Source organism: Oncorhynchus clarkii, chromosome 20 (genome assembly GCF_045791955.1).
Source record: "Oncorhynchus clarkii lewisi isolate Uvic-CL-2024 chromosome 20, UVic_Ocla_1.0, whole genome shotgun sequence".
Classification (NCBI taxonomy): Eukaryota; Metazoa; Chordata; class Actinopteri; order Salmoniformes; family Salmonidae; genus Oncorhynchus; species Oncorhynchus clarkii.
The window spans coordinates 69,992,207-70,019,763 of NC_092166.1; the positions used below are offsets into that span (position 1 = coordinate 69,992,207).

A 27,557-nucleotide genomic window follows, 5' to 3' on the forward strand; every position below is an offset into this window, starting at 1 on the left:
AGTTATTTTATCAGACAGGCTTCCAGAAAGTCTATTAAAATAGATAAATAAAGGGTCACACAACCCGCTAAAGGAAGAACTTTCCATCTACGTTTAGTGTATCCACACTGTATGATGAGGTTTTCTTCTGCAGCTGCTTGCCAAAATCTACAAGATGCCTTCCAAGCCAGTGTTCCTGGGAGCCCGGCTGGCCAGCCTGCCCATGAGGGCCCAGGAGAAGTCTGTCAGCAGTGAGGATGGCATGGACTGCGTCCTGGCTGAGTTTGACGATGACACAGGCTTGATCCAGGTTTGGATCCTGCTGCTAGAGCAGCTGACTGCAGCGGTATCGAACTGCCCCCGGCAGCACCAGCCCCCCACCCTGGAACTGCTGTTTGAACTTCTCAGAGCGCTCACCAACTTGCCAGGTTAGAAGTGATACCATAACACCAAAGGACAGATCAGATTCAACACTCTCCACTAGAGTTTGGTTTACATGATCTGGGTGATAATTTTATAAGATAAACATAGCCATTATGAATGTAGCCTACATGAAAACCGTTTTTTTTCTTCACCTCCATAGGACCGGGCTTTGCCATATTCTCTGTGATCCAGCTTCTTCTTCCTGTGATGTCACTCTGGCTCCAGCGTAGCCATGGCGACCATGCGTACTGGGACATAGCCGCAGCCAACTTCAAGCACGCCATTGGGTTGTGCTGTGAGCTGGTAGTGGAGCACATTCAAAGCTTCATCCACTCAGGTACAGTGGCCATGGAATGACTCCTGAGTGATGGTAAAACATAGTGTACACAAAGCTGTCAGCAGAGATGGAAGTGCACTTAGGCAGTTAAACAGACAAAATAGGTCTTTGTGAAACTTATGTAGCCCAGGGGCTGTATGTATCCAGGGTATCAGAGTAGGAGTGCTGATTTAGGATCAGTTTTGCCTTCTAGATCACATTGAACATTTCTACATGGGCAAGGAAAACTTGATCCTGACTCCTATTCTGAGATCCCTGATACATACGCCCCCAGATCCTGGTTGTCCCTCTGTCCGTATCCTTCATATCTCTGTCCTCCTGTAGATATTGGCTATGAGCATCTGATCAACCTGATGCTAAAGGACCTCTTCAAGCTGCTGGTGGCCTGTGTGGCTGAACCTGCTGAGACGATCTCTAGAGTGGGCTGCTCCTGCATCAGGTGACCATGCACTTGCGCTGTGCACGCTCACACACACACAGAATGTGTATGACTGAGCTGTAGATGACAGGTGTTTGTCTCTTCCTGTGGCAGGTACGTGTTGGTGACGGTAGGCCCAGTCTTCACTGAGGAGATGTGGCGTCTGGCATGCTGTGCCCTGCAGGATGCCTTCTCTGCCACCCTGGAGCCTGTCAAGGTATATACCTGGGCCGTGCCATGGTTCTGACTAGAGGTAGTGTAGCTACGACCGGAATTGACTTTTTCGTAGCAGGTTAGGATAATTCACGTGGGAGGTTAGGAGATTTAAGGTTAGGAAAAGGGTTAGGGTTACTGAAAATGCTACCTGAAAATGCTACTAACCTGCTACGAAAAGTAACTTCCGGTCGTAGCTGTACTCCCTGTAGTCAGAACCCCCTGCCATCCCCTGTGTCAATGGTGTTTCATCTAAAAATAATTAAAGGTGCAAATATTTCCATGGTTGTTATTTTAGACCAGTGGAATAAACTGTGTAAAAATCAAGCCACACACTCTATATGCTCCCAACAATTGAATGGATAAACCTAATCAACGTTTCGTCAACGCTGTGCCTTCTTCAGGGTTGAGGCCAGTGGAATAATCAACACCCGTTTAGAAAATGATGCAAAAAGCTTTCCCTGGTAATGATCTCATGAGGTGATATTAATGCCATGAACAAATTACAATAATAGGACACAAAATCACCTCGTTTAGAGGCCCAGTGCAGTCAAAATTACAACACCAGATGGTGAATTATTTAATAGAACAATAAGAAAGAGTTCCAAACCTCTGCCAATAACAGCTAGTTATCCATTTCCCCTCCCCACTCAGACCACTCCCAGACAATCCTTGCAAATTTCTTGCTTGAGAAATAGTTTTTTGCTAGAAAGCTATTTTTAACATATTAATTAAAAGCTATTACAGTAAGGTATTTGCAGTGCATTCAGAAAGTATTCAGGCCCCTTGACTTATTCCACATTTTTGTTACAGCCTTACTCTAAAATTTTATAAATGTAAAATGTTCTACATCAATCTACACATTTGTTAACCCGTTTTCGCTTTGTCCTTATGGTTTTTAGAAATGTTGGCACATTTTATAAAAATACAAAAACAAAATATGTTATTTAAATCAGTATTCAGACCGTTTGCTATGAGACTCGAAATTGAGCTCCGGTGCATCCTGTTTCCATTGATCATCCTTGAGATGTTTCTACAACTTGATTGGAGTCCACCTGTGGTAAATTCAATTGATTGGACAAGATTTGGAAAAGCACACACCTGTCTATATAAGGTCCCACAGTTGACAGTGCATGTCAGAGCAAAAACCAAGCCATGAGGTCAAAGGAATTGTCGTAGAGCGCCGAGACAGGATTGTGTCGAGGCACAGGTCTGGGGAAGGGTACCAAAACATTTCTGCAGTGTTGAAGGTTCCCAAGAACACAGTGGCCTCCATAATTCTCACATAGAAGAAGTTTAGAACCACTGACCAAGACGGGCCTTGGTCAGGGAGGTGACCAAGAACCTAATGGTCACTCTGACAGAGCTCCTGAGTTCCTCAGTGGAGATGGGAGAAGATTCCAGAAGGACAAGCATCTCTGCAGCACTCCACCAATTAGGCCTTTATGGTAGAGTGGCCCACTCCTCAGTAAAAGGCACATGACAGCCCGCTTTAGAGTTTGCCAAAAGGCACTTAAAGAGACTCAGAGCATGAGAAACAAGATTCTCTGGTCTGATGAAACCAAGATTGAACTCTTAGGCCTGAATGCCAAGCGTCACGTCTGGAGGAAACCTGACATCAACCCTATGGTGAAGCATGGTGGTGGCAGCATCGTGCTGTGTGGATGTTTTTCAGCTGCAGGGACAGGGACACTAGTCAGGATCGAGGGAAAGATGAACTGAGCAAAGTACAGAGAGATTAATGATAACCTGCCCCATAGCACTCAGGACCTCATACTGGGAAAAAGGTTCACCTTCCAACAGGACAACGACACTAGCACACAGCCAAGACAACACAGGACTGGCTTTGGGACAAGTCTCTGAATGTTCTTGAGTTGCCCAGCCAGAGCCTGGACTTGTACCAGATCGAACATCTCTGGAGACCCAAAAATGGCTGTGCAGCAACGCTCCCCATCCAACCTGACAGAGCTTGAGAGTGTCCGCAGAGAAGAATGGGAGAAACTCCCCAAAAACCGGTTGTGCCAAGCTTGTAGCATCATACCAAAAATGACTCAAGGCTGTAATCGCTGCCAAATGTGCTTCAACAAAGTGCTGAGTAAAGAGTCTAAATACTTGTGTAAATGTGATATAAAAAAAATTGCTACAATTTCTAAAAAACAGTTTTTACTTTGTCATTATGTGGTATTGTATGTACAGTGCCTTGCTAAAGTATTTGGCCCCCTTGAACTTTGCGACCTTTTGCCACATTTCAGGCTTCAAACATAAAGATATAAAACTGCATTTTTTGTGAAGAATCAACAACAAGTGGGACACAATCATGAAGTGGAACGACATTTATTGGATATTTCAAACTTTTTTAACAAATCAAAAACTGAAAAATTGGGCGTGCAAAATTATTCAGCCCCTTTACTTTCAGTGCAGCAAACTCTCTCCAGAAGTTCAGTGAGGATCTCTGAATGATCCAATGTTGACCTAAATGACTAATGATGATAAATACAATCCACCTGTGTGTAATCAAGTCTCCGTATAAATTCACCTGCACTGTGATAGTCTCAAAGGTCCGTTAAAAGCGCAGAGAGCATCATGAAGAACAAGGAACACACCAGGCAGGTCCGAGATACTGTTGTGAAGAAGTTTAAAGCCGGATTTGGATACAAAAAGATTTCCCAAGCTTTAAACATCCCAAGGAGCACTGTCCAAGCGATAATATTGAAATGGAAGGAGTATCAGACCACTGCAAATCTACCAAGACCTGGCCGTCCCTCTAAACTTTCAGCTCATACAAGGAGAAGACTGATCAGAGATGCAGCCAAGAGGTCCATGATCACTCTGGAGGAACTGCAGAGATCTACAGCTGAGGTGGGAGACTCTGTCCATAGGACAACAATCAGTCGTATATTGCACAAATCTGGCCTTTATGGAAGAGTGGCAAGAAGAAAGCCATTTCTTAAAGATATCCATAAAAAGTGTTGTTTAAAGTTTGCCACAAGCCACCTGGGAGACACACCAAACATGTGGAAGAAGGTGCTCTGGTCAGATGAAACCAAAATTGAACTTTTTGGCAACAATGCAGAACGTTATGTTTGGCGTAAAAGCAACACAGCTCATCACCCTGAACACACCATCCCCACTGTCAAACATGGTGGTGGCAGCATCATGGTTTGGGCCTGCTTTTCTTCAGCAGGGACAGGGAAGATGGTTAAAATTGATGGGAAGATGGATGGAGCCAAATACAGGACCATTCTGGAAGAAAACCTGATGGAGTCTGCAAAAGACCTGAGACTGGGACGGAGATTTGTCTTCCAACAAGACAATGATCCAAAACATAAAGAAAAATCTACAATGGAATGGTTCAAAAATAAACATATCCAGGTGTTAGAATGGCCAAGTCAAAGTCCAGAACTGAATCCAATCGAAAATCTGTGGAAAGAACTGAAAACTGCTGTTCACAAATGTTCTCCATCCAACCTCACTGAGCTCGAGCTGTTTTGCAAGGAGGAATGGGAAAAAATTCAGTCTCTCGATGTGCAAAACTGATAGAGACATACCCCAAGCGACTTACAGCTGTAATCGCAGCAAAAGGTGGCGCTACAAAGTATTAACTTAAGGGGGCTGAATAATTGTGCACGCCCAATTTTTCAGTTTTTGATTTGTTAAAAAAGTTTGAAATATCCAATAAATGTCGTTCCACTTCATGATTGTGTCCCACTTGTTGTTGATTCTTCACAAAAAAATACAGTTTTATATCTTTATGTTTGAAGCCTGAAATGTGGCAAAAGGTCGCAAAGTTCAAGGGGGCCGAATACTTTCGCAAGGCACTGTAGATTGATGAGGAAATATATATTTTATACATTTTAGAATAAGGCTGTAATGTAACAAAATGTTGAAGTCAAGGGGTCTGAATACTTCCCGAATGCACTGTACTTGTTTCCCAGAAATGATTTGATATTGAGATAAAAAATGGCTGCATTGGGCCTTTAACCCATTCTGATTATGGCTGTGGTGTGTGGCAGCAGGTGAATGCATGCTTCCATCTAGCCCCATATCATTCCTACACTAGGTAGGCTACATTTAGAAGGATACGTCTCACTACAAGTATTTTCCTCAGTCACAGCCCTGCACAATATGAGAGGACCAAATATAATCTTCTTTAAAGCTTAAAGCTGCAGCCTTTTTAGAGAGAAAATAAAAAGCTTGTCTCTACTTGTATTGTAGTAGAAAGAGGGCTTAAATGCATGATGCATTACTACCAATAACAGACCTTAAATATAGTGACCTTGCAAGAGATTACTCTACTTAAGAATGCATTGTGTCTTCACTAACAGCATTGTTTATTCAGACTGTCTTAAAACATATAGTGGTAGACTCTATATGCACGCAGGCATACTGTATGGACAAGACCAACTTTCTCAGGCTTGTGCTTTTTTTGTTCTTCCTCCTCTGCATTGCTTGCTCTTTGGGGCTTTAAAGCACTTTGTGACAACTGTAAAAAGGGCTTTATAAAATAGTCATAGTTGTTGTAAAAGGGTCATCTACATTCAGGACAGGTCATTAATTTCCTAGTAAAAGTAAATGTCCACAATAATTTAGATGTTTAGTTCCAGTAATGAATGTTGGGATTACTGTCATTCATTAATTTCTTTAGACATAAAAAATTATCCTAGGTGTATGTATACTTTCACTGTCTCAACTGTTTGTATGACGTTCCATGTGTGTCTGATTGAGAGAGTTGCAGTTGATCAGTGTGTTCTAGATCCTGTTGATTGGATCACATTGTATGTAACCTTGTGCTCCAGACTGTATAGCTTCAGCATGCATGCCAGAGTGCCACACAGAACCTGTGTGTGTTTCTGTGTCTCTACCTCTTGTGTAGAACCTGCTGGCGTGTTTCCGTAGTGGTTCAGACAGCTTCTCTGGGGACGCCTGTGAGGTTAAGGTGGCCGCTCCGTCCCACTCCCCCTCTGCTGAGGCAGAGTACTGGAGAATCAGAGCCATGGCCCAGCAGGTGACCCTCCACCACCACACACTAATTTACTCAATCGGAAATCACCTTTACATTTCAGTCGCCCTATTGCACAGATCTTCTGCAGTCCGGATTGAATCTAGGCCTAGGCTTACATGCATGTTGATGTGAAATAACGTATACATGTGTGGCTGTCCACAGTCCGACCTGTGTCAAATACTACTATTCATCAATCTAGCTGTTATTAAACAACATTTCAAACCTCTGTATTAAGTCTCAAATCTTCTATGTAGACAGTACATTTCATTATTCATGTATATTGTTCAGTATGACTTTATAGTTGTTGAACATGTCTCCTATCTTCCTCCTGTCTTTAGGTGTTTATGCTGGACACCCAGTGCTCCCCTAAAACCCCCAATAACAAAGAAGGCTTTGAGCATGCCCAGTCCTGTGTGCTCATCATAGAGCTCCCTTCAGACCAGCAATCCAATGGTCACACTCAGAAAAGGTTTGCAACTTTTAATCACATAGCTGGTGTGGTGGCTTTTGTATACTGTGTGTTCAACCTGTCGTGTACAGTACACCATCAACTTTGAATCATTGCTCTATTCTAATCTATTCACTATCTATATATAGTGTGTTACAGTTTGTCTAGGTTCACAGCCCGTTCTCAGAATGTAGCTTTCGATGTGCAGTATATTCTATCTCCTTATGTGCTGATTTCTCTCTCATGTGCTGGACTTACAACAGAAAAATTGGGTAAGAGCACTCGATGACACCCATACCATGATTCTGGTTTACTGTGAGCAGCATTTATGCCCACCTGTATATTCAATATCTACAGTGCCTTGCTAAAGTATTCGGCCCCCTTGAACTTTGCAACCTTTTGCCACATTTCAGGCTTCAAACATAAAGATATAAAACTGTATTTTTTTTGTGAAGAATCAACAACAAGTGGGACACAATCATGAAGTGGAACGACATTTATTGGATATTTCAAACTTTTTTAACAAATCAAAAACTGAAAAATTGGGCGTGCAAAATTATTCAGCCCCTTTACTTTCAGTGCAGCAAACTCTCTCCAAAAGTTCAGTGAGGATCTCTGAATGATCCAATGTTGACCTAAATGACTAATGATGATAAATACAATCCACCTGTGTGTAATCAAGTCTCCGTATAAATGCACCTGCACTGTGATAGTCTCAGAGGTCCGTTAAAAGCGCAAAGAGCATCATGAAGAACAAGGAACACACCAGGCAGGTCCGAGATACTGTTGTGAAGAAGTTTAAAGCCGGATTTGGATACAAAAAGATTTCCCAAGCTTTAAACATCCCAAGGAACACTGTGCAAGCGATAATATTGAAATGGAAGGAGTATCAGACCACTGCAAATCTACCAAGACCTGGCCGTCCCTCTAAACTTTCAGCTCATACAAGGAGAAGACTGATCAGAGATGCAGCCAAGAGGTCCATGATCACTCTGGATGAACTGCAGAGATCTATGGAAGAGTGGCAAGAAGAAAGCCATTTCTTAAAGATATCCATAAAACGTGTCGGTTAAAGTTTGCCACAAGCCACCTGGGAGACACACCAAACATGTGGAAGAAGGTGCTCTGGTCAGATGAAACCAAAATTGAACTTTTTGGCAACAATGCAAAACGTTATGTTTGGCGTAAAAGCAACACAGCTCATCACCCTGAACACACCATCCCCACTGTCAAACATGGTGGTGGCAGCATCATGGTTTGGGCCTGCTTTTCTTCAGCAGGGACAGGGAAGATGGTTAAAATTGATGGGAAGATGGATGGAGCCAAATACAGGACCATTCTGGAAGAAAACCTGATGGAGTCTGCAAAAGACCTGAGACTGGGACGGAGATTTGTCTTCCAACAAGACAATGATCCAAAACATAAAGCAAAATCTACAATGGAATGGTTCAAAAATAAACATATCCAGGTGTTAGAATGGCCAAGTCAAAGTCCAGACCTGAATCCAATCGAGAATCTGTGGAAAGAACTGAAAACTGCTGTTCACAAATGCTCTCCATCCAACCTCACTGAGCTCGAGCTGTTTTGCAAGGAGGAATGGCAAAAAATGTCAGTCTCTCGATGTGCAAAACTGATAGAGACATACCCCAAGCGACTTACAGCTGTAATCGCAGCAAAAGGTGGCGCTACAAAGTATTAACTTAAGGGGGCTGAATAATTTTGCACGCCCAATTTTTCAGTTTTTGATTTGTTAAAAAAGTTTGAAATATCCAATAAATGTCGTTCCACTTCATGATTGTGTCCCACTTGTTGTTGATTCTTCACAAAAAAATACAGTTTTATATCTTTATGTTTGAAGCCTGAAATGTGGCAAAAGGTTGCAAAGTTCAAGGGGGCCGAATACTTTCGCAAGGCACTGTACATTTTTCCTTTAAGCATCCATTCAATGTCATGGACCATATTATGTCATGTCAACATCTGTTATCAGATGACATGAGCTACTGTGCAGATGATGAAGACTTTGTCTTATCCACCATGCGTAGATATGAAATTCTTTCCCTTTTTATAAAATAAGAAAATTCCCAGAGTCCTCTGACCTCTGATACAGTATTATTATTTTGATCAAGCTCTTTGGGATTACAATGTGGTTTTATTAAATCTGCTTTTGACTTTCAGTTAAGGACCTTTTCTTTAATGCTGTTTATCAGAAACCTCATATGATGCCCAGAAGGATGGAGAAATTGATGTCTGAGATTTAAAGCTAGAGTCCTTAATTGAAACAAAAGCAAATCGGTCAATCCGCCTTTGTTTTGGTAAACAGCTGAGGGTTGGGGCTGGAGAAATGTAACCACTCTCAAATTCATACACAGAGCTATGGATGCAAGGACTGACCATCAATGATATCAAAATTATAGTTTTAACCATGTTTTGAGGCTACTGTTTGTTTACATTTTTATTGTTTACAAACAACCAAGCTTATATTTTGGGTTCTGATGATAGGGTACGACAGTTGAACTAAGCTCATGAGGTATTTCTAAGTTATATTCCTCAAGAATCAATGGGTACATATCATTAATTTATGTCCAAAAATGGATCGGAAAACTTTCAAGCTTAAATCCCAGTACGTTGTTGCATGTTTCTGACAATCAGGCAAACCAAATATCAGGAAAATAGGAATCTATTTACATAAATGGTTTCAATAAACTTTTTTTCCATCTGATCTATAGGATTCCTTTCAGAACTATAGTGGTTAGCTTACTCTCTCATCAAGTGTTGCTCCAGAACCTGTATGACATTCTGCTGGAGGAGTTTAAGCACCCTGGTGATGCTGAGACCCAGGAGAAGGCCACCCCAGTATCTGATCCTAGACCATCTGGTTTCCTGCGCTACATCTCCATGCAGAACCTGGCCATCATCTTCGACCTGCTGCTGGACTCCTACCGCACAGCCCGAGACTTCGACACGCGCCCGGGCCTCAAGTACCTGCTGATGAAGGTGTCTGGGGTGTGTGGCGCTGCCAACCTGTACCGCCAGTCTGCCATGAGCTTCAACATCTACTTCCAGGCCCTGCTGTGTGCCACGCTCACCAACCAAGAGAGTATCACTGCTGAGCTGGTGAAGAAGATCCTTTACGAGGAGGGCGAAGGCAGCTCCGACTCCTCCCAGCAGTGCTCCTCTGAGGACGAGGACATCTTCGAGGAGACGGCTCAGGTGAGTCCCCCGCGGGGGAAGGAGAAGCGCCAGTGGAGGGCCACCATCCCTTCACTCAGCATCCAGCCGGTCAGCAGCGCAGACTGGGCCTGGCTGGTCAAGCGGCTGCACAAGCTCTGCATGGACCTCTGCAACAATTACATCCAGATGCACCTGGACCAGGAAAACCTGGTGGACGAGGCAGTGCCCGTCTTCCGGGGGGACCCCCTCTTCTTCCTGCCCTTCTTCCCCTCCACCCCCGAGACTCCCACTCCCTCCACGGGAGGCCTGTCCGGCCGGGGAACACCCTCAGATGACAGCGTGCGCTCCCACTTGGCAGAGACGCCGTCGGAGGACACACACAGCCCTACTGCTGGCTACTGCATGGACAGCCTGCCACACCTGAGAGGGGAGAGGAGAGACCCAGCGGGCCGCAAGAAGGAGTGGTGGGAGAGTGCTGGGAACAAGCTATACACCATCGCCACCGACAAGACCATCACCAAGCTGATGATGGAGTACAAGAAGAGAAAGCAGCAGCACAACCATTCCACCTTCGTGAAGGAGACCAAGGGGGGAGAGAACAGGAGCGAGGCAGGGACGATGAGGGCCCCAGAGTCCTCCAACCCACAAAGGCCCCAGCAGCTGGTGGACCCGGGGCCCATGAGACACTCGTTCAGTGCCGGGCCAGAGGTGCTGAGGCAGGAGAAGATCAGACCCCGCTCCGGTTCTACAGCAAGCTCCCACAGCGTCTCCATTAGAGACTCAGAGGCTCAGATACAGGTAGGACTGCAGGGGAAACATGACCAGATACAGGTAGGACTGCAGAGGAAACATGACCAGATACAGGTGCGACTGCATGCAGGGGAAACATGACCAGATACAGGTAGGACTGCAGGGGAAACATGACCAGATACAGGTGCGACTGCATGCAGGGGAAACATGACCAGATACAGGTGGGACTACATGCAGGGGAAACGTGACCAGATACAGGTGCGACTGCATGCAGGGGAAACATGACCAGATACAGGTAGGACTGCAGGGAAACATGACCAGATACAGGTGCGACTGCATGCAGGGGAAACATGACCAGATACAGGTGGGACTACATGCAGGGGAAACGTGACCAGATACAGGTGCGACTGCATGCAGGGGAAACATGACCAGATACAGGTAGGACTGCAGGGAAACATGACCAGATACAGGTGGGACTGCATGCAGGGGAAACATGACCAGATACAGGTGGGACTGCATGCAGGGGAAACATGACCAGATACATGTGGGACCGCATGCAGGGGAAACATGACCAGATACAGATAGGACTGCAGGGGAAACATGACCAGATACAGGTGGGACTGCATGCAGGGGAAACATGACCAGATACATGTGGGACCGCATGCAGGGGAAACATGACCAGATACAGGTGCGACTGAATGCAGGGGAAACATGACCAGATACGGGTAGGACTGCTGCAGGGGAAACATGACCAGATACAGGTAGGACTGCAGGGAAACATGACCAGATACAGGTAGGACTGCAGGGAAACATGACCAGATACAGGTAGGACTGCATGCAGGGGAAACATGACCAGATACAGGTGGGACCGCATGCAGGGGAAACATGACCAGATACAGGTGGGACTGCATGCAGGGGAAACATGACCAGATACATGTGGGACCGCATGCAGGGGAAACATGACCAGATACAGGTAGGACTGCAGGGAAACATGACCAGATACGGGTAGGACTGCATGCAGGGGAAACATGACCAGATACAGGTAGGACTGCAGGGAAACATGACCAGATACAGGTAGGACTGCAGGGAAACAGGACCAGATACAAGTAGGACTGCAGGGAAACATGACCAGATACAGGTGGGACCGCATGCAGGGGAAACATGACCAGATACAGGTGGGACCGCATGCAGGGGAAACATGACCAGATACAGGTAGGACTGCAGGGGAAACATGACCAGATACAGGTAGGACTGCAGGGGAAACATGACCAGATACATGTGGGACCGCATGCAGGGGAAACATGACCAGATACATGTGGGACCGCATGCAGGGGAAACATGACCAGATACGGGTAGGACTGCATGCAGGGGAAACATGACCAGATACAGGTGCGACTGCATGCAGGGGAAACATGACCAGATACAGGTGGGACTGCATGCAGCGGAAACATGGCCAGATACAAGTAAGACTGCAGGGGAAACATGACCAGATACAGGTAGGACTGCAGGGGAAACATGACCAGATACAGGTGTGGCTGCATGCAGGGGAAACATGACCAGATACAGGTGGGACTGCATGCAGGGGAAACATGACCAGATACAGGTGGGACTGCATGCAGGGGAAACATGGCCAGATACAGATAGGACTGCAGGGGAAACATGACCAGATACAGGTGGGACTGCATGCAGGGGAAACATGACCAGATACAGGTGGGACTGCAGGGGAAACATGACCAGATACAGGTGCGACTACATGCAGGGGAAACATGACCAGATACAGGTGGGACTGCATGCAGGGGAAACATGACCAGATACAGGTGCGACTACATGCAGGGAAACATGACCAGATACAGGTGGGACTGCAGGAGAAACATGACCAGATACAGGTGCGACTACATGCAGGGGAAACATTACCAGATACCGGTGGGACTGCATGCAGGGGAAACATGACCAGATACAGGTGCGACTTCATGCAGGGGAAACATGACCAGATACAGGTGCGACTACATGCAGGGGAAACATGACCAGATACAGGTGGGATCACATGCAGGGGAAACATGACCAGATACAGGTCCAGTTCTCTTTTCATGATTGGATAAACACTCAATCCTCTTTCTCGTTCTCTTGTTCCCTCGTTCTCTCTCTACCTCTCTCACTCTCTCTCTAGGCATGGACTAACATGGTTCTGACCATCCTGACTCAGATCCAGCTCCTTCCAGACCCTACCTTCGTGGCCCTGCAGCCTGCCGTGTTCCCCTGCATTAGTCAGCTGACCTGTCACGTGACTGACCTCCGTGTGCGCCAGGCAGTGCGAGAGTGGCTGAGTCGCGTAGGAAGAATGTATGACATCACTATGTGAGGAGCAGCTGCGTTCCTTACAGTGTTTGTAAAGGGGAGTCTCAAAGGCTCAGCCAATGAGAATCTGCATTGCCACTTTTAGCCGCATTCAGTTTGATTGTAATTTACAGGAAGTCATTCAGTTTGATTGTAATTTACAGGAAGTCATGCAGTTTCTTTGCTAGGTTTTGCTTTAACGCTGTCACTCCTGAATGAAATGGAAGTGAGCTTTTTACCAAAAATAGAATTGTCGTGTCTTTAAATTAGCTGACATAGCTATTTATTGTAGACCCCAATTTATGTTTACTACATATTATTTATATCATTATTTACAACTGCAAATATGCTATTACATTAAGAATATATATATTTTTTTTATTTATATTTGTGATTTGACATTGGAATAACTGTATATAAATCAGATCTTGTGCTATATGAAGATATTAGTTCCAGTTAGCTTTACACATTTCAGTAGTAAATTGGTGTACTGCACTCTGACAAGATTCCAATCTATAAATCAGGCAAAATGATTTACCAAGCCCAGGCCCCTCTCAGTGAAATGGATGATATTCTCTTTAGTATTAATTAACATTAACAAATGTTGTTTAAGAGAGGAGATGAGATGCCTTGATGACACCAGCCAGTCACAAGGCCTTGGTGAAAGTGACCCAGTCCCCTCTAGGTAAACAGACCACATGACCCTAATCCAGTGGTAGAAAAAAATAGGTGGATAAACTCTAATTGGCTGTCGCAGTGAAAAGAGTAAGGCTCCCTATACTTCCGGGGAAAAAAAATCTGCAAAAGGTAGGTAAACTGTTTTACTCGCGTTTACCCTCCACTACACCACTGCCCAAATCCATCCATTCTTTAACATGATAGAAATACAGCCTTGCTATTATCTAAGCACGCCTGAGATCTCACCATATAGGTCAATGAGTCTTACTCATCAATGTCCAATGAAATCAGAGAGCAAATCCCCACATGCTGATCCTTATTGAGAGCGCTGTTGATAAACAACCCAACAAATACTGTAAGGCAGGATTATGTTTCGTTCATATACCCTCAAACCTCAACAACAGTTTGGGTTGGAGCCATGCTCAGACCTGGCCTGTCTAGAAACGGTCATCCTTAGATAATGCCAGACCCAAACATGATGATTCTCCAATCACTACGCCTTTCCCTGACCATACCCGGACTCCTTGCTAGCCTATAGGAAATGTCGGAATTGCTATCGTGTTGTCCCTCTCTGACCTCCCTGACCCTGCTCTAATAGCTGACATCTGCTTGGGTATTAATGAAAAGGGACAGATGATTGAACACTCAGTACATGTATCACTATAATATATGTTCGCCATTGCTGTTTGTGTAAATTTGAGCAGTCAAAGAACAGCCTTTTATGTACCCACCCATTGGATTATTTATTAGTAGATATAATATGCACCTGCTCTCAGAACATGTTCCCTTGAATGCACATTTGTTCCCTAATGTTTTGATACAGTTGACATTTTCATGCTGGCCTCCAAAGATTAGTTGAATCTCTGGTAGTAAATGTCTGCGCTTAAAAGGTATTAAAAATAAATATATCTTATTAGGTTTTCAGCTCTACTGTACTCTAAAATAGGCAAGAATTGGAGAAAAAAAACAGATCAGAAAAAAATTGAAGTTGGCCAAATGCATTTGTGAATATAGTACATTTTTATATGGAAGCACTCTCAAGCTCATTATAGTAACACACTTTTACAATGAATCAAGATGATTTCATATAGAAGAACTGAAAAAGAAGTACATTTAAATGTAGATATCTAGAAAGTAACATGTTATTATTTTAGAATTCTGTCATGAGAGTTAATGTAATATTCTACTATTGAAAAGTTTAGTAATTGCTTTCATTGCATAATTTGTTGAGCGTATTCTCATCTGGTCTCCATTGCAGTACCGGGGGTAGAATTTTCAGTGTCAAGTTTACTTATTACAGTGCTTTATAGTGTATTTTCTTCTGACAACCTGGGACAGTCTTTTGCATACATACTGTTTATTATAGAATGTACCTTTTTGTTTACTGTCTTAATGAAATTATCAACTTTGGGAGGTGAAAATGACTACAATGACCAAAGACCTGCCCACTGTATGTGTCTAGGGGCTCTATTCAATCTGGATGGCTGAAGCATTACAGATTGGGGCGATTTTAGAAATGTAAAGGTCATTTCCGATTGAGCTGACACATACAGCGTTTACCTTGAATACAGTCTCCACAGGAATATTGCTGTTAAAATGTCAAGTCACGCCAACCTGAACTCAGGGGTATCATAGTAAATACACATTTGTATGGTATGTATTAATTTGTGGATGCCCATCATCCATTCCATATATATTACAAATTACAATTCGTATGATGTGTTATGAATTGCAATTCATACAATGTTACAAATTTGCAATACGTATGATATGTTACGAATTCCAATTTGTTGCGGTTAAATTTAGCTAGCTGGCTAACGTTAAGGTAGGTAGGGTTAGGGAAAGGGTTAGCTAACATGCTAAGTGGCTGAAAAAATAATAGTTGCTAAATGCAAAAGTTGTCCATGATGAGATTTGAACACGCAACCTTTGGGTTACTATACGTTTGCGTTATATTACAACCAAACATCCTCCTTTTGTTTTTGCCTTAGGTAACCTTCTGTTTTATGTAACCATACCAAACGAAACATACCAACTATTTTGAGTTTTCCCGAAATGTACATTTTTTTATGTTACCTATAGTCTGAGACCGGGCTCATCATGCTGTAAAGCTGAACTTCAGCAATAAAGATTGAATGGAGCCCTTGATGTAAGCTGCTGATGATTATTAAGTTCCATTCGTTGTATACTTTTACAGCATCATCTCTCTGGAAATTATGCTGAGCATGCAGCTTGTGAATGTGTTATATAGAGGCACTATCTGTTAACTGTTGATCCTTTCCAAGAAACGTATCATCTGCCATAGCTTCCTATCTGCTGATTGAGGATGAAAAGGGAGCAGGACCCTGAGAGAGTGCGTAGGCATATAAGCGGCTTTGAGAGAGAAACCGTCGACTATTCCTTATTGTCTGAGTTGATCATTTGTGGGTAGATTGTGACCCAATTTTTTGACACAGTTTGTTCAAAATGATCAGTTTATGGGATGATGGACGTGGATTGGAGTGTTTGTGTATCTAACCGTCCTAGACTGTGGCAATATCATTGCTTCCTATAACACATTTTTACTCCTCTGCCCCAAACTGTGTTGATGCATTTATTTGAAACCATCAATAGTCCAATTCCATATGTTCTGCAGTGTGGGAGCACATTACTTAATGGTGCATGAATACTGTATGATCATGATTCAAAAAAGATTCAAGGCAATTCCTTTTGGAGCAATTTAAACAATATTTGAGAAAAATTAAATATTTTGGAACCCATAAGTATGGTCCCATGAGATGGTAATTGTTTTCAACACAGTTCAATGTGTTTTGTTTTATAACCAAAAGCACATGATTGAATTAAAATAACTTGACATCAATGGTATTATTATACCTTTATTTCAACAAAGAACACAGACTGAGACCAAGGTCTCTTTTACAGCTGGGCCATGTAGCTAGAGGTGTATTGTGTAATGCTTAATTTAAGGCAATATGAGTGAGAAAGTGTTCTAAAATGTAGAAAGGAATGTGTGGAGCATGCCTGACGGTTTCTGTAACGTTTTCATGCACTAAGACGACTGTTTTGTTAACAGATTAATTCTGCCATCTTAAATGTTTAGCCAAACAAAATTCAATTAACTGATTATTACAAACATTTGGTTAATATACTGTTATTAATATGCATATGTTTTATGAATATTTGACTGTTCGGCAACTAAGTGTACATATACCGTCAAAATTCTGCCAGTTTGTAAGTTCTGTACATTTTCCTCTGAATGACTATGGTCGGTATTATGGATGAACTGAATGGCACAAGCCTGGCAGAAAGAATGTCTTGCTTAGGGCTCTATTCAATCCCTATCGTGAAAGTTCTGTGTTACAGCATGAAATTTAAAGGCAACGTTTCAGCGTTCGTGGAGACTGCATTCATGGTAAACGCTGCATATGTCAGCTCAATCAGGAATTACAGTAATTCTTCAACGACACAGATTTAATAGAGCCCTAAGAGGGCCAATATTGTCAGTGATTTTTAAAAGCTTTTTTCTGCCTTTGATAAAAAATAACTATTATAATGTTTGTGTTCTTTCTCTGGCTTGACTCCCTTGCTGATGTAATTTGTCTTCAGATTGTATGTATTCATGTTTGTATTCATACTCAGTATATTTCAAAGCGCTTTTATGTTGTGTTGTAGAATAAACAAACAAATCGATTACCGGATCTGATGATTTATTTTATACAATTTATATTGGTCTCAATTATGTAACTCTCTCTTCATCTAAGAGGGGGTCAGGAACTTTTCTCAAAACAGTGTTTGTGGGTGAAAGGGTTTTACCTGGTTCTCCGACAGGGACAAGCCAGAATAACTCGCCACATCAGTTGACCAACCACCCACGTAACCATTATTTGCAATGTAGGCCAAATGTGGTGCTGCTGTGAGTAAATCCAAAGAGATTGGAGAAGCCTGGCTGTGATTGGACACTGTTACGTCCTCAGTGATCTCTTAGCTGGACCCATGCTTGTCATGCCCTCATTTGTAAGTATTGTACACCCTGACACGAGAGTGATAATCGCTCTGATTGTCGCTCCACTCTGCGCTCCAAGCCCAGGCTTTCAGCCCAGCATCATGCGGATGTTACTGGATAGCGGTTGGATGAAGTTTGGGCCAGCGGGCAGAGATAGCCTTGACTGGGTCCCTGGGTCTGGGCCGTCGCCGCTCCCCTCTCTCGACAAACATGCTCAGGTGAGTTGATCAACAGGATGCACATTAAACAAAATGGATGCGATGTTTAAAAGTATGTGAAATAGAAGTAACTAGTGTTATTCACACCTTTTACTCTATCACCAGGGTGACCACTGGAATGAGTTGACCCCCAGTGAGGACATCATGAGCAAAGAGTTCATCCTTTATGTTGTCGTAGCAACAACCTCTCTCCTTTTCATCAGCCTCGTTGGCTTCCTGGTCTACAGGAGATGCTCTACCAGCAAATTGGCTCTGACCAACGTCATCACCCTGGACCTGGAGGAGCTCCAAGATCTGCAGGACCTCCAGGACCCAGAGAGCAGCACTGACTTCCTGTCCTCACTGGCCTTGCACAGAGACCATATCCCCAGCTGCAGCTCTGAGACAGACATGTCTGACGGAGTCTTCCTCATGGTGTACCTGCCAACACCCTATGAGGAGACCCTCACTAAGTTAGCCCGGGCTGCTAGCATCCGAAGCTCCAGAGGTGTGGATCGATCTGCTAGTGTCCGAAGCTCCAGAGGTGTTGATCAAGCTGAAGGCACTAGAACCTCCAGAGGTTTGAATCGAGCTGCCACTGTTAGAAACTCAAGAGATGTGGATCCCCCTAAGATAGACCGATCTGCCTCTGTCAGAAGCTCCAGAGGTGCAGATCGAGCTGCCAGCATCAATAGCGCCAATCCACCTGCTGGTCAAGGGAGAACAGATGAAACCCGGACAGATGCAGACTCAGTGAAGGAACAGTCCACGGACTAAGGGCAGGATTCAATCGGATAGCTCCTTTCTGGCAATGCACCATTTTAAGCAAATGTTAACGCAGTCAACGCAAATCTTCTGCGGTCTGGATTGAATCCTGGCCAATATCAAAATAACATCTCTGGATCGTCATTCCTTAATTTCTTGCTGCCAGGAGCTGAAACCATAGAGCAGCTTCTCTTTGTGTTTGTAAAATGTACCTTTGTAGCCTGATGGAACAGTCTGTTTGTGCTCTTGCTAACTCCTCTCTGTATTCCTTCATTGTCATACTAAACATGTATAGCATGACCGAAGAGTTGGCAACAGCACATACAGTATGAGACCAGGGTTTCTCCTAGGCTGTGTCGTACAGCATATTGTGCAGTTTTTCATGATAGTGTTAAGCAATGCATGGAGGTCAATGGTCAGAATTATTCAGAATAAGCCGATCAAGATGGTACTGTTACTGTGCGTTTCATACTGTTTAACACCTGTCTGAGGAGCTTTTGACAGTTGCAGAAATGTCTAAAGCTATTTCTTCTGTCATCTGGTCATGTTTAAAAAAGGAAAGAACCATATCTTGCTATTTTTATTTATATCATTAAGACTTATTTCTAATGTAATTACTCCCTTCCTGGACTGCACAGCTATAACAAAATATATATAATAATCATGATCAAGGAAGATGAAATACCAAATGTAAATGAGTGGTCTATTTTAGATATTTCTTAATATTTTTCATTAACTGAAGAAAAGTGATATTTGATAGTCCAAATATGTATCAATTCATTGTAAACACATTAAAGTCTTTTGACATCTAATATTGTTTTTGTCTTAATTTATTTTTCTGTAAACAGTTCACTGGCTGGCTGCAGCAGACTGACATTTACTGACCGTTGGGACAAACTATCCACAAGTTGCTTAGTAAGCTGGATGTAGGCCCTCGACAATGCTGCACACTGAGAAGAACAAGGCCATCTGAGAGGCCCATTTTGTGTCAGCACAGGGCCAATGCAGGGTAGAGGCAGATAATATGAACTTATATTGTTTTACTTTTGCTATGAGTTGGACCCTAGATGGAGGGGCCAGTGAGCTATCGAGACACCCATACTGTCCACAGATGCAGCACCTGTGTGTTGGGAGTTTGTGGAGAGGTCCGCTTCTCCACTGTGGCCTTAGCCCCTAGCCTCGGTGTGACAAAGATTTGCACACAGTTTGCAGTCAGGAAATGCATGCCTCTTAAGAGGCAACAGGAGTGAAAGAAGGACAGGAGACAGAGGACTAGTTCTCCGCTGTAGCTTTGTGTCAGACCTAAAGACCCAGAACACACACATTCTCATTCACTCCAGTACAAATGTGTGAGAGTAGGGCTGGATGATAGTGAGGTGTGGAAGATTTACTACAGTGCTGTGGTATGATATGATGCAGAGTGCCATCTAGTGGCCATCTGGTGACCCGGTAATAGACTATTGCAGTACTCTTTAGTCCACACATACTCATTTTTATTTAACTAGGTAAGTCAGTTAAGAAGACATTCTAGTTTACAATGATGGCCTACCAAAAGGCATAACACTGTACAGAAAGTCAATCAATATTTATTCAGCGCACAACCAATCATCTCTTAAATAATTATGAATAGATCCACCATTGTGCACAAAAACAACACTTGTTACAGAATATTTTACATAGAAATAACAAATCTGTCAGACAAACCATGCCTGACATGATCTAATAAGACAGATAAATAGAAGAACATTTAAAGGCTGTGGCCATTGTGAACTGCAGTCAAGGGTGTGTGAAAGAATCAATGATTTGACGACGGGATCATGTAATAATCTCAAGGACATGAAGGGCAAGGCTCCTGCTCTTTTGGTTTACTGACGGTGTCCAAACTCGTGCCTTCATACATGACCTTGTTCTTGATGCCATCTTGGATCAACCTTTGCTGCATACGGAGCTTGGCATTGGTAATTCTACAGTAGAACCTGAGAGCGCCAGCAGAAATAGACCATCAGTGTAAAGGGCTGGTTAATATATAGGGACCTGCATAGGGGTTTAGGCTGTATAGGGGTATATGCTTCATAGGGGTGTAGGCTGTATTGGCTGCCTTGGGGTATAGGCTAAATTGGCTGCATAGGGGTTGTAGTACTACACAAATAGATGAGAACATCTCATGAATATGCTAAATAAATATTCTAAAATGAGACAATAATAAAGTGGTCACCACGCCTGTGTTTTGGTAAAAAGCTGAGGGATGGGCCTGGAGAAAAATAACCACTCAAATTCACAGACAGAGCAATGGATGAAAGGACAGCAAAAGTATAGTTTTAACCATGTTGAGGCTATATATTGTTTACAAACATTGGACTAAAACAATCTTATATTTCAAGAATCAGTGGGTCTATTTAATTAATTTGTAAGTCCAAAAATGGAAGTAGCAAATAAGGATTCTCACTTTTAATGGACATCAACTAGCCAACAAGTAGGCTAAACTTATAAATCAACACTGACTTCAAAACCTACCATGATCCCAGTGTGGTAAGCATGAATCCTGCAAAACCTATGTCAAAGGACCGCTTCACTCGACCTGTGAATGACAAATTAAAGGCATGTGTAAGAAATGGAGAAATACTGTGAGAAGCAATAGAGGAAGAGCTGAAGGAGAGGATTTACTCTGCCCAAAATCTGTCCTTGTGAGATAAGCCCTTTTTGTTTGGAGGTCTATGAGAGTGTTGAATTACTTGAGACTTATTTGATTGAAAATAAGTTTCATAATAACAGTCAAAAGTTTGGACACACCTACTCATTCAAGGTTTTTTCTTTATTTGACTATTTTCTACATTGTAGAATAATAGTGAAGACGTCAAAACTATGAAATAACACATAGAATCACGTAATAACCAAAAATACTATATTTTAGATTCTTCAAATAGCTTGATGACAGCTTTGCACACTCTTGGCATTTTACTCAACCAGCTTCACCTGGAATGCTTTTCCAACAGTCTTGAAGGAGTTTCCACATATGCTGAGCACTTGGTTGGCTGCTTTTCCTTCATCTGCGGTCCAACTCATCCCATCTCAATTAGGTTGAGGTCGGGTGATTGTGGAGGCCAGGTCATCTGATGCAGCACTCTATCACTCTCCTTCTTGGTCAAATAGCCCTTACACAGCCTGGAGGTGTGTTGGGTCATTGTCCTGTTGAAAAACAAATGATCGTGGGACTAAGCGCAAACCATGTGGGATGGTGTATTGCTGCAGAATGCTGTGGTAGCCATGCTGGTTAAGTGTGCCTTGAATTCTAAATAAATTTCAGACACTATCACCAGCAAAGCACCCCCACACCATCACACCTATATGCTTCATTGTGGGATCTACAAACGCAGAGATCATCCGTTCACCTACTCAGCATCTCACAAAGACATCCCCCATGAACCAAAAATCTCATATTTGGACTCATCAGACCAAAGGACAGATTTCCACCAGTCTAATGTCCATTGCTCGTGTTTCTTTGGCACAAGGAAGTCTTCTTCTTATTGGTGTCCTTTAGTAGTGGTTTCTTGGCAAGCAATTTGACCACGAAGGCCTGATTCACACAGTCTCCTCTGAACAGTTGATGTTTAGATGCGTCTGCCACTTGAACTCTGTGAAGCATTTATTTGGGCTGCAATCTGAGGTGCAGTTAACTCTAATGAACTTATCCTGTGCAGCAGAAGTAACTCTGGGTCTTCCATTCCTGTGGTGGTCCTCATGAGAGCCAGTTTTATCATTGCGACTGCACTTGAAGAGTGCAGTTCTTGACTGACATTCATGTCTTAAAGTAATGATGGACTGTCATTTCTCTGATTATTTGAGTTGTTCTTGCCATAATATGGACTTGGTGTTTTACCAAATAGGGCTATCTTCTGTATACCAACCCTACTTTGTCACAACACAACTGATTGGCTCAAACACATTAAAAAGGAAAGAAATTCCACCAATTAACTTCTGACAAGGCACACCTGTTAATTGAAATGCATTCCAGGTGACTACCTCCTGAAGCTGGTTGAGAGAATGCCAAGAGTGTGCAAAGCTGTCATCAAGGCAAAGGGTGGCTACTTTGAAGACATGTTTAAATTGTTTAACACTTTTCTGGTTACTACATGATTCCATATTTGTTATTTCATAGTTGATGGCTTTACTATTATTCTAAAATGTAGAAAATAGTAAAAAAAAATAAAAAATTAAAAACCTTGAATGAGTAGGTGTCCAAACTTTTGACTGGTACTGTATGTGGATGCACGAGGCAACTTCCATTGTTAGAGAAGTCACTCGGCTATCTTGTCAATATAATCTATGGAGAAACCTATGACAGAAGTAATATATTCTTACTATGCTCATATTAATGGACATTAGATTAGATTTCACCCAAACAAATCGCTCAAGACAGAGTTACATGTATCTGGCACGAGATTAGGTTATGGGTTCTGAGATTACACTCAAACAAACAAATCATTGATGTATGCCAGTGAATCTGCAGGGAAATCAAACTTACTTGTGGCCAAAAAGTGCAAAAGGCCAGCAGCCAGGGATCCCCCAGATCCATGTAGAAGAGCCTCTCTGGCACAAGGTGTGTTTTGAACGTCCAGAATACCCAGCACCTTGAAACCCTAAATGGCATGCCGTATATGAAACACATTATGGGAAATGAAACTACACAGAGAATAAGCAGAGAATTACTGAGATATAAACCGTGATTACTTGTATCTTGTATCAAGCATCACATGATATTACATTCATACTGTTAGCTAGCAGACACGAAAGAGGGGTAGCTAACGTTAAACATTTAATGAAGAAACACATACTCAGCTATACCATACTCACACTACCGTTAGCTAGCTACCTACTTAAGCAAACTAAACTACTGTAGCGACATCACCACCAATAATATTCTTGACCTTCAACAAATGAGTTGCTGCTAGCTAAGTTAGCATTGTCACAGACAGTGTTTTCTGAATGACATTGACTAGGACACTCACCTTTTTGTCACTCTCCTCTTCACCGGCCATTATGGCATTAGATTGACCCTGTTATGAGGAATTTACCTTCAGCATCGCCTGTATTTACTTTCGTAATCACACTGTACACTGAGCATGCGCACTAGCAGGTTCGTTAGAAATTAACCCACGAGTTCATAAAAGGAAACAGTGGTCAAAAGCTTTTGTGTTCCGGGAAGTCTTTCTCCAAGTATTGCTGACACATTATTTATTGAAAAATAAGGTATGCTTTCAAAAATGTATTTGATATATTGACTTTTTTATATGTCATAATTCTTTCAAACTGATACAGCATGATTTACCAAAACCTTGAGCAATATCCAACAGTGGGCTATTCACAGAATAACTCAAATGACTACCCGTTGTCCCAATGAACAAGTGTGTGATTAATAGGGTTAATCCTGTCAATGAAATTCTATCTCAACAAAATGTACTTGCTTGGACCTTGATAACATGTGCAGCATTAACATCAAAACATGTCCTTCCTGTGTACAGCAGGGATCTAAATCTATGACAATTATGTCAATCTGACCCTATAAAGCCATCAACTCTTGAGGGATTAGGGTGTCGAATGAATTAATATTTTTGATGCAATGTCATCATCCACATGTGCAAAGTAGAGGTCAGGAGGAAGTCATTGTGTCAAAGTAATCCATTCTGTTACCAACATGGGATTCTATTCAAGGTTGTTGTGAAGGGGGAGAAATCATGAGCAGAGCATCCAACCCTGAATACTAGCCTCCTCCACTGTATAAATGCCCAAACACACTGCCCATCAAGACACAACTTTCTGCTGCCTGCTGAACCCTTCGAGTCCTTCAGGTAAACCTATCTATATTGATCAGACTTCTCTTACTGTTATATATAGTTATTACAACAATTTGCAAATAATAAGCAATTTACACTGTACCATTTCTAATGCCAGAGAAAATAATTTGTTTTCACTTAGGCTCTCTTTCAGGATGTTAGGTCTTCATGTAGGCACCTTGATCTCCCTGCTTCTGTGCATTCTCCTGGAACCCGTTGAAGGGTCTCTCATGCAGCCCTGTCAGCCCATCAACCAGACTGTGTCTCTGGAGAAGGAAGGCTGCCCAACGTGCTTAGTCATTCAAACCCCTATCTGCAGTGGCCACTGCGTCACCAAGGTACAATGTATACAGTGGTTTAGTATCATCTGAATGTACTATACAGTGGTTAGTGTTATCTTATTTAGAAGGCCATAACTTCCTTAAATTGTCAATGTGTTCTTCATAATTGCGTATCAAATACTAGAAACACCCCTAATGCGTGAAAACAAAAGAAAACATTGATCTACATTTACCTTTCCTCCCGTGTATTTATTTACCAGGAGCCGGTTTTCAAGAGCCCATTTTCCACCGTGTACCAGCATGTGTGCACCTACCGGGACGTCCGCTATGAAACGATCCGCCTACCTGACTGTCCCCCTTGGGTGGACCCTCATGTCACCTACCCTGTGGCTCTGAGCTGTGACTGCAGCCTCTGTAACATGGACACTTCTGACTGTACCATCGAGAGCCTGCAGCCAGACTTCTGCATTACCCAAAGAGTACTAACGGATGGGGACATGTGGTGACATGTCAGCCAACATGCCTGCCTATGTAACGACATGTTATATTACACCCGCCCATGTAATGACATGTAGGCCCAATGTATGGTGAACTCAAACTGAACTCAAATTTCACAGGTACTACAGACATGGGCTTGTAGGTTGTATGTGAATGTACTTGTACTCATATTGGGATCTGAATAAACTGGCTCCAACTCTGACCACTTTCAGGTGTCCTCTTTTAAGAGGGACTCCGGGAGAGAATGGGAACAATAGAGGAGAAAGAGCGATCTCAAATATCCACATTATCAATTTATTGAAGGAAAGGAGTCCATATTTTTCTGAAAAGATGCTATACAAGCCCAACAAAGATAGTGCAATGAAGAATAGGGCTGTGTACAATACAGTATGTTATGCATTGTATATTAAAAAGCAAGGCCATTCGTCACATTTTAACAACAATAAAAGTAAAGTAGGTTAATTAAAAAAAATTAACCAGCCTTTTCCTCCCCAATTTCGTGATATCCAATTGCGATCTTGGCTCATTGCCTCTCCCGAGCCCGTTGGGGAGTTGCAGCAAAGGTCGAGTCATGCATCCTCCGAAACCGCACTCCACAAACCACACTCCTTAACACCTGCCCGTTTAACCCGGAAGCCAGCTGCACCAATGTGTCGGAGGAAACACCATCCACTGGCAACTGAAGTCAGCGTTCCGTCCCCCCTGGCCAAACCGTCTCCTAACCCGGACAATGCTGGGACAATTGTGTGCCGCCCCTTGCGACTCCCGGTCACGGCCGGTTATGGCACAGCCTGGAATCAAACCCGGGTGCCTTAGACCACTGCGCCACTCGGGAGGCCCGCATGGTATAATTTTAACAAAGAAAACAACAAGGCCGCACACTGTTAAAGCTCCCAATTCACCGCTTTTTTGACAACGTTTCGATCCGATAATTTTAACAAAGAGTTGATAGGAGTGATACATAGTGAATCATACAAATACAGTCCATTATCCTGGATCTGTCCTACCTGGAGCCTTCTACTCCACTATCAGTCATGGTCATAGTGTTTGTGACCTGTCTCTGCTCCTCGTCACCCATGAGCTTGTCGAAGCAGGGGAAGGCCAGAGTGTCCTTAGCTCCCTTTCTCATGAACACATAGAGTAGAGGATCCACAAGGGGGCTGAATCTCTCAAAGATTGTCCCAATCTCCACATTGTGTTGGCATGTTACCCCTGATATCAGATATTGTATGATGAGGGGTAGGAACAGGACTGTGTAATTGCCCAGCACAAGGGCCAGGGTACCAATAATCCGTCTCTGTTCGACAGCTGGCACAGAGATTGAGACGGACAGAGCTTTCAACGTGCCCACTAGGAAGAATACAAGCAGTGGAAAGGGTATGAGGAGGTTAACTGCAAACAAAATAAGTGAAATATCAATAGTTGGTGTGAGGTAAAACATGGAGATTTGGATGAAAGGAAAAAGCCAGATAATGGAGGACATTATGAGTGAGTATTTGATGTTACGGCGAAAACGGTACCAGAGAGGAAATGCAATCACAAGATATCTCTCGAGAGCAACACATACCATGAAACCAATGCTTGCACTAATACCAAAGAATTCAATCAACATGACTATAAATTGCCAGGTACCAGACAGTATGAATGGCCTCATGCAAATCTGAATGAGATCTGCAATAAGAAGGTTGATTACATAGACTGGAGCGATGTGATCAGCTCTGATCAGGAAGTACATGGCATAAATTGACAGACAGATCAGAGGAAAACCAATGGAGAATGTTGTCCACTGTACAACGGTTTCAATGAGGCTCCTATTTGATGTGATGTTGTCCGAAATATTGCAGAGGCTTGCTTCCATCCTTGATGCTGCTTGTTGTTGCAGGAACTAGTGAATGGCAGGGTTCTTCAGATTCAGATTCCAAGTTCAGGGTCGTTAATATTTTCCTGCTGTGCCTACACAGAGAAAAAAAGTGAAATAGCTGGTGTTTTACTCTATAACATCTAAGATCCCGGTCATGATTCTTTAAAATAGGTCTAGTTTTGAGCTGCATTATGCATCTTTACTCTAAATCTAAAAGCATTTCCCTTCTAAAGAAACAGGAAGTATGCTCAATAGTTCTACGTTCTTCGTATTTTTTGTAAAACTGAACATGTAATACAAATAGACCTGTCAAAGTGCAATGTCTATAGACATTAACATTCTTACATTGTGTAAATGTTAGGATACCT

The 27,557-nt window shown here is 42.8% G+C and overlaps 5 protein-coding genes across 6 annotated transcripts in view; 3 read left to right on the top strand and 2 right to left on the bottom strand.

The window, feature by feature from the left end:
• LOC139376833 (ARFGEF family member 3) overlaps window positions 1-17,443 on the top strand; it is a 48,374-nt gene extending 30,931 nt beyond the window's left edge. For both annotated transcript variants that reach the window (XM_071119781.1, XM_071119780.1), the window contains exons 26-33: window positions 134-407; window positions 563-739; window positions 1,064-1,178; window positions 1,272-1,374; window positions 6,244-6,375; window positions 6,711-6,841; window positions 9,547-10,789; window positions 12,909-17,443. In XM_071119781.1, coding sequence (XP_070975882.1) covers window positions 134-407; window positions 563-739; window positions 1,064-1,178; window positions 1,272-1,374; window positions 6,244-6,375; window positions 6,711-6,841; window positions 9,547-10,789; window positions 12,909-13,100 — 2,367 coding nt within the window. In that variant the 3' untranslated portion in view covers window positions 13,101-17,443. The remainder of the gene's footprint in view (window positions 1-133; window positions 408-562; window positions 740-1,063; window positions 1,179-1,271; window positions 1,375-6,243; window positions 6,376-6,710; window positions 6,842-9,546; window positions 10,790-12,908) is intronic.
• A 352-nt stretch (window positions 17,444-17,795) lies between these two features.
• On the top strand, window positions 17,796-19,301 carry LOC139376835 (uncharacterized). Its single transcript, XM_071119784.1, has 2 exons — window positions 17,796-17,974; window positions 18,080-19,301. Exons 1-2 carry the CDS (start codon window positions 17,858-17,860, stop codon window positions 18,728-18,730), a joined length of 768 nt encoding a protein of 255 aa, XP_070975885.1. The 5' UTR covers window positions 17,796-17,857; the 3' UTR covers window positions 18,731-19,301.
• An 888-nt stretch (window positions 19,302-20,189) lies between these two features.
• Window positions 20,190-23,873, bottom strand: LOC139376837 (cytochrome c oxidase assembly factor COX20). The gene is made up of 4 exons (XM_071119786.1): window positions 23,725-23,873; window positions 23,241-23,355; window positions 21,233-21,296; window positions 20,190-20,694 (listed from the first exon to the last, which is right to left on the bottom strand). The coding sequence occupies exons 1-4, from the start codon at window positions 23,752-23,754 to the stop codon at window positions 20,547-20,549; spliced, it is 357 nt and encodes a 118-aa protein (XP_070975887.1). The 5' UTR covers window positions 23,755-23,873; the 3' UTR covers window positions 20,190-20,546.
• An 831-nt stretch (window positions 23,874-24,704) lies between these two features.
• On the top strand, window positions 24,705-25,336 carry LOC139376836 (luteinizing hormone subunit beta). Its single transcript, XM_071119785.1, has 2 exons — window positions 24,705-24,887; window positions 25,091-25,336. Exons 1-2 carry the CDS (start codon window positions 24,705-24,707, stop codon window positions 25,334-25,336), a joined length of 429 nt encoding a protein of 142 aa, XP_070975886.1.
• Window positions 25,337-25,860: 524 nt separating this feature from the next.
• Window positions 25,861-27,286, bottom strand: LOC139376834 (ovarian cancer G-protein coupled receptor 1-like). Its single transcript, XM_071119783.1, has one exon. It carries the CDS (start codon window positions 27,184-27,186, stop codon window positions 26,332-26,334), a length of 855 nt encoding a protein of 284 aa, XP_070975884.1. The 5' UTR covers window positions 27,187-27,286; the 3' UTR covers window positions 25,861-26,331.
• Between the last annotated feature and the right edge of the window lie 271 nt (window positions 27,287-27,557).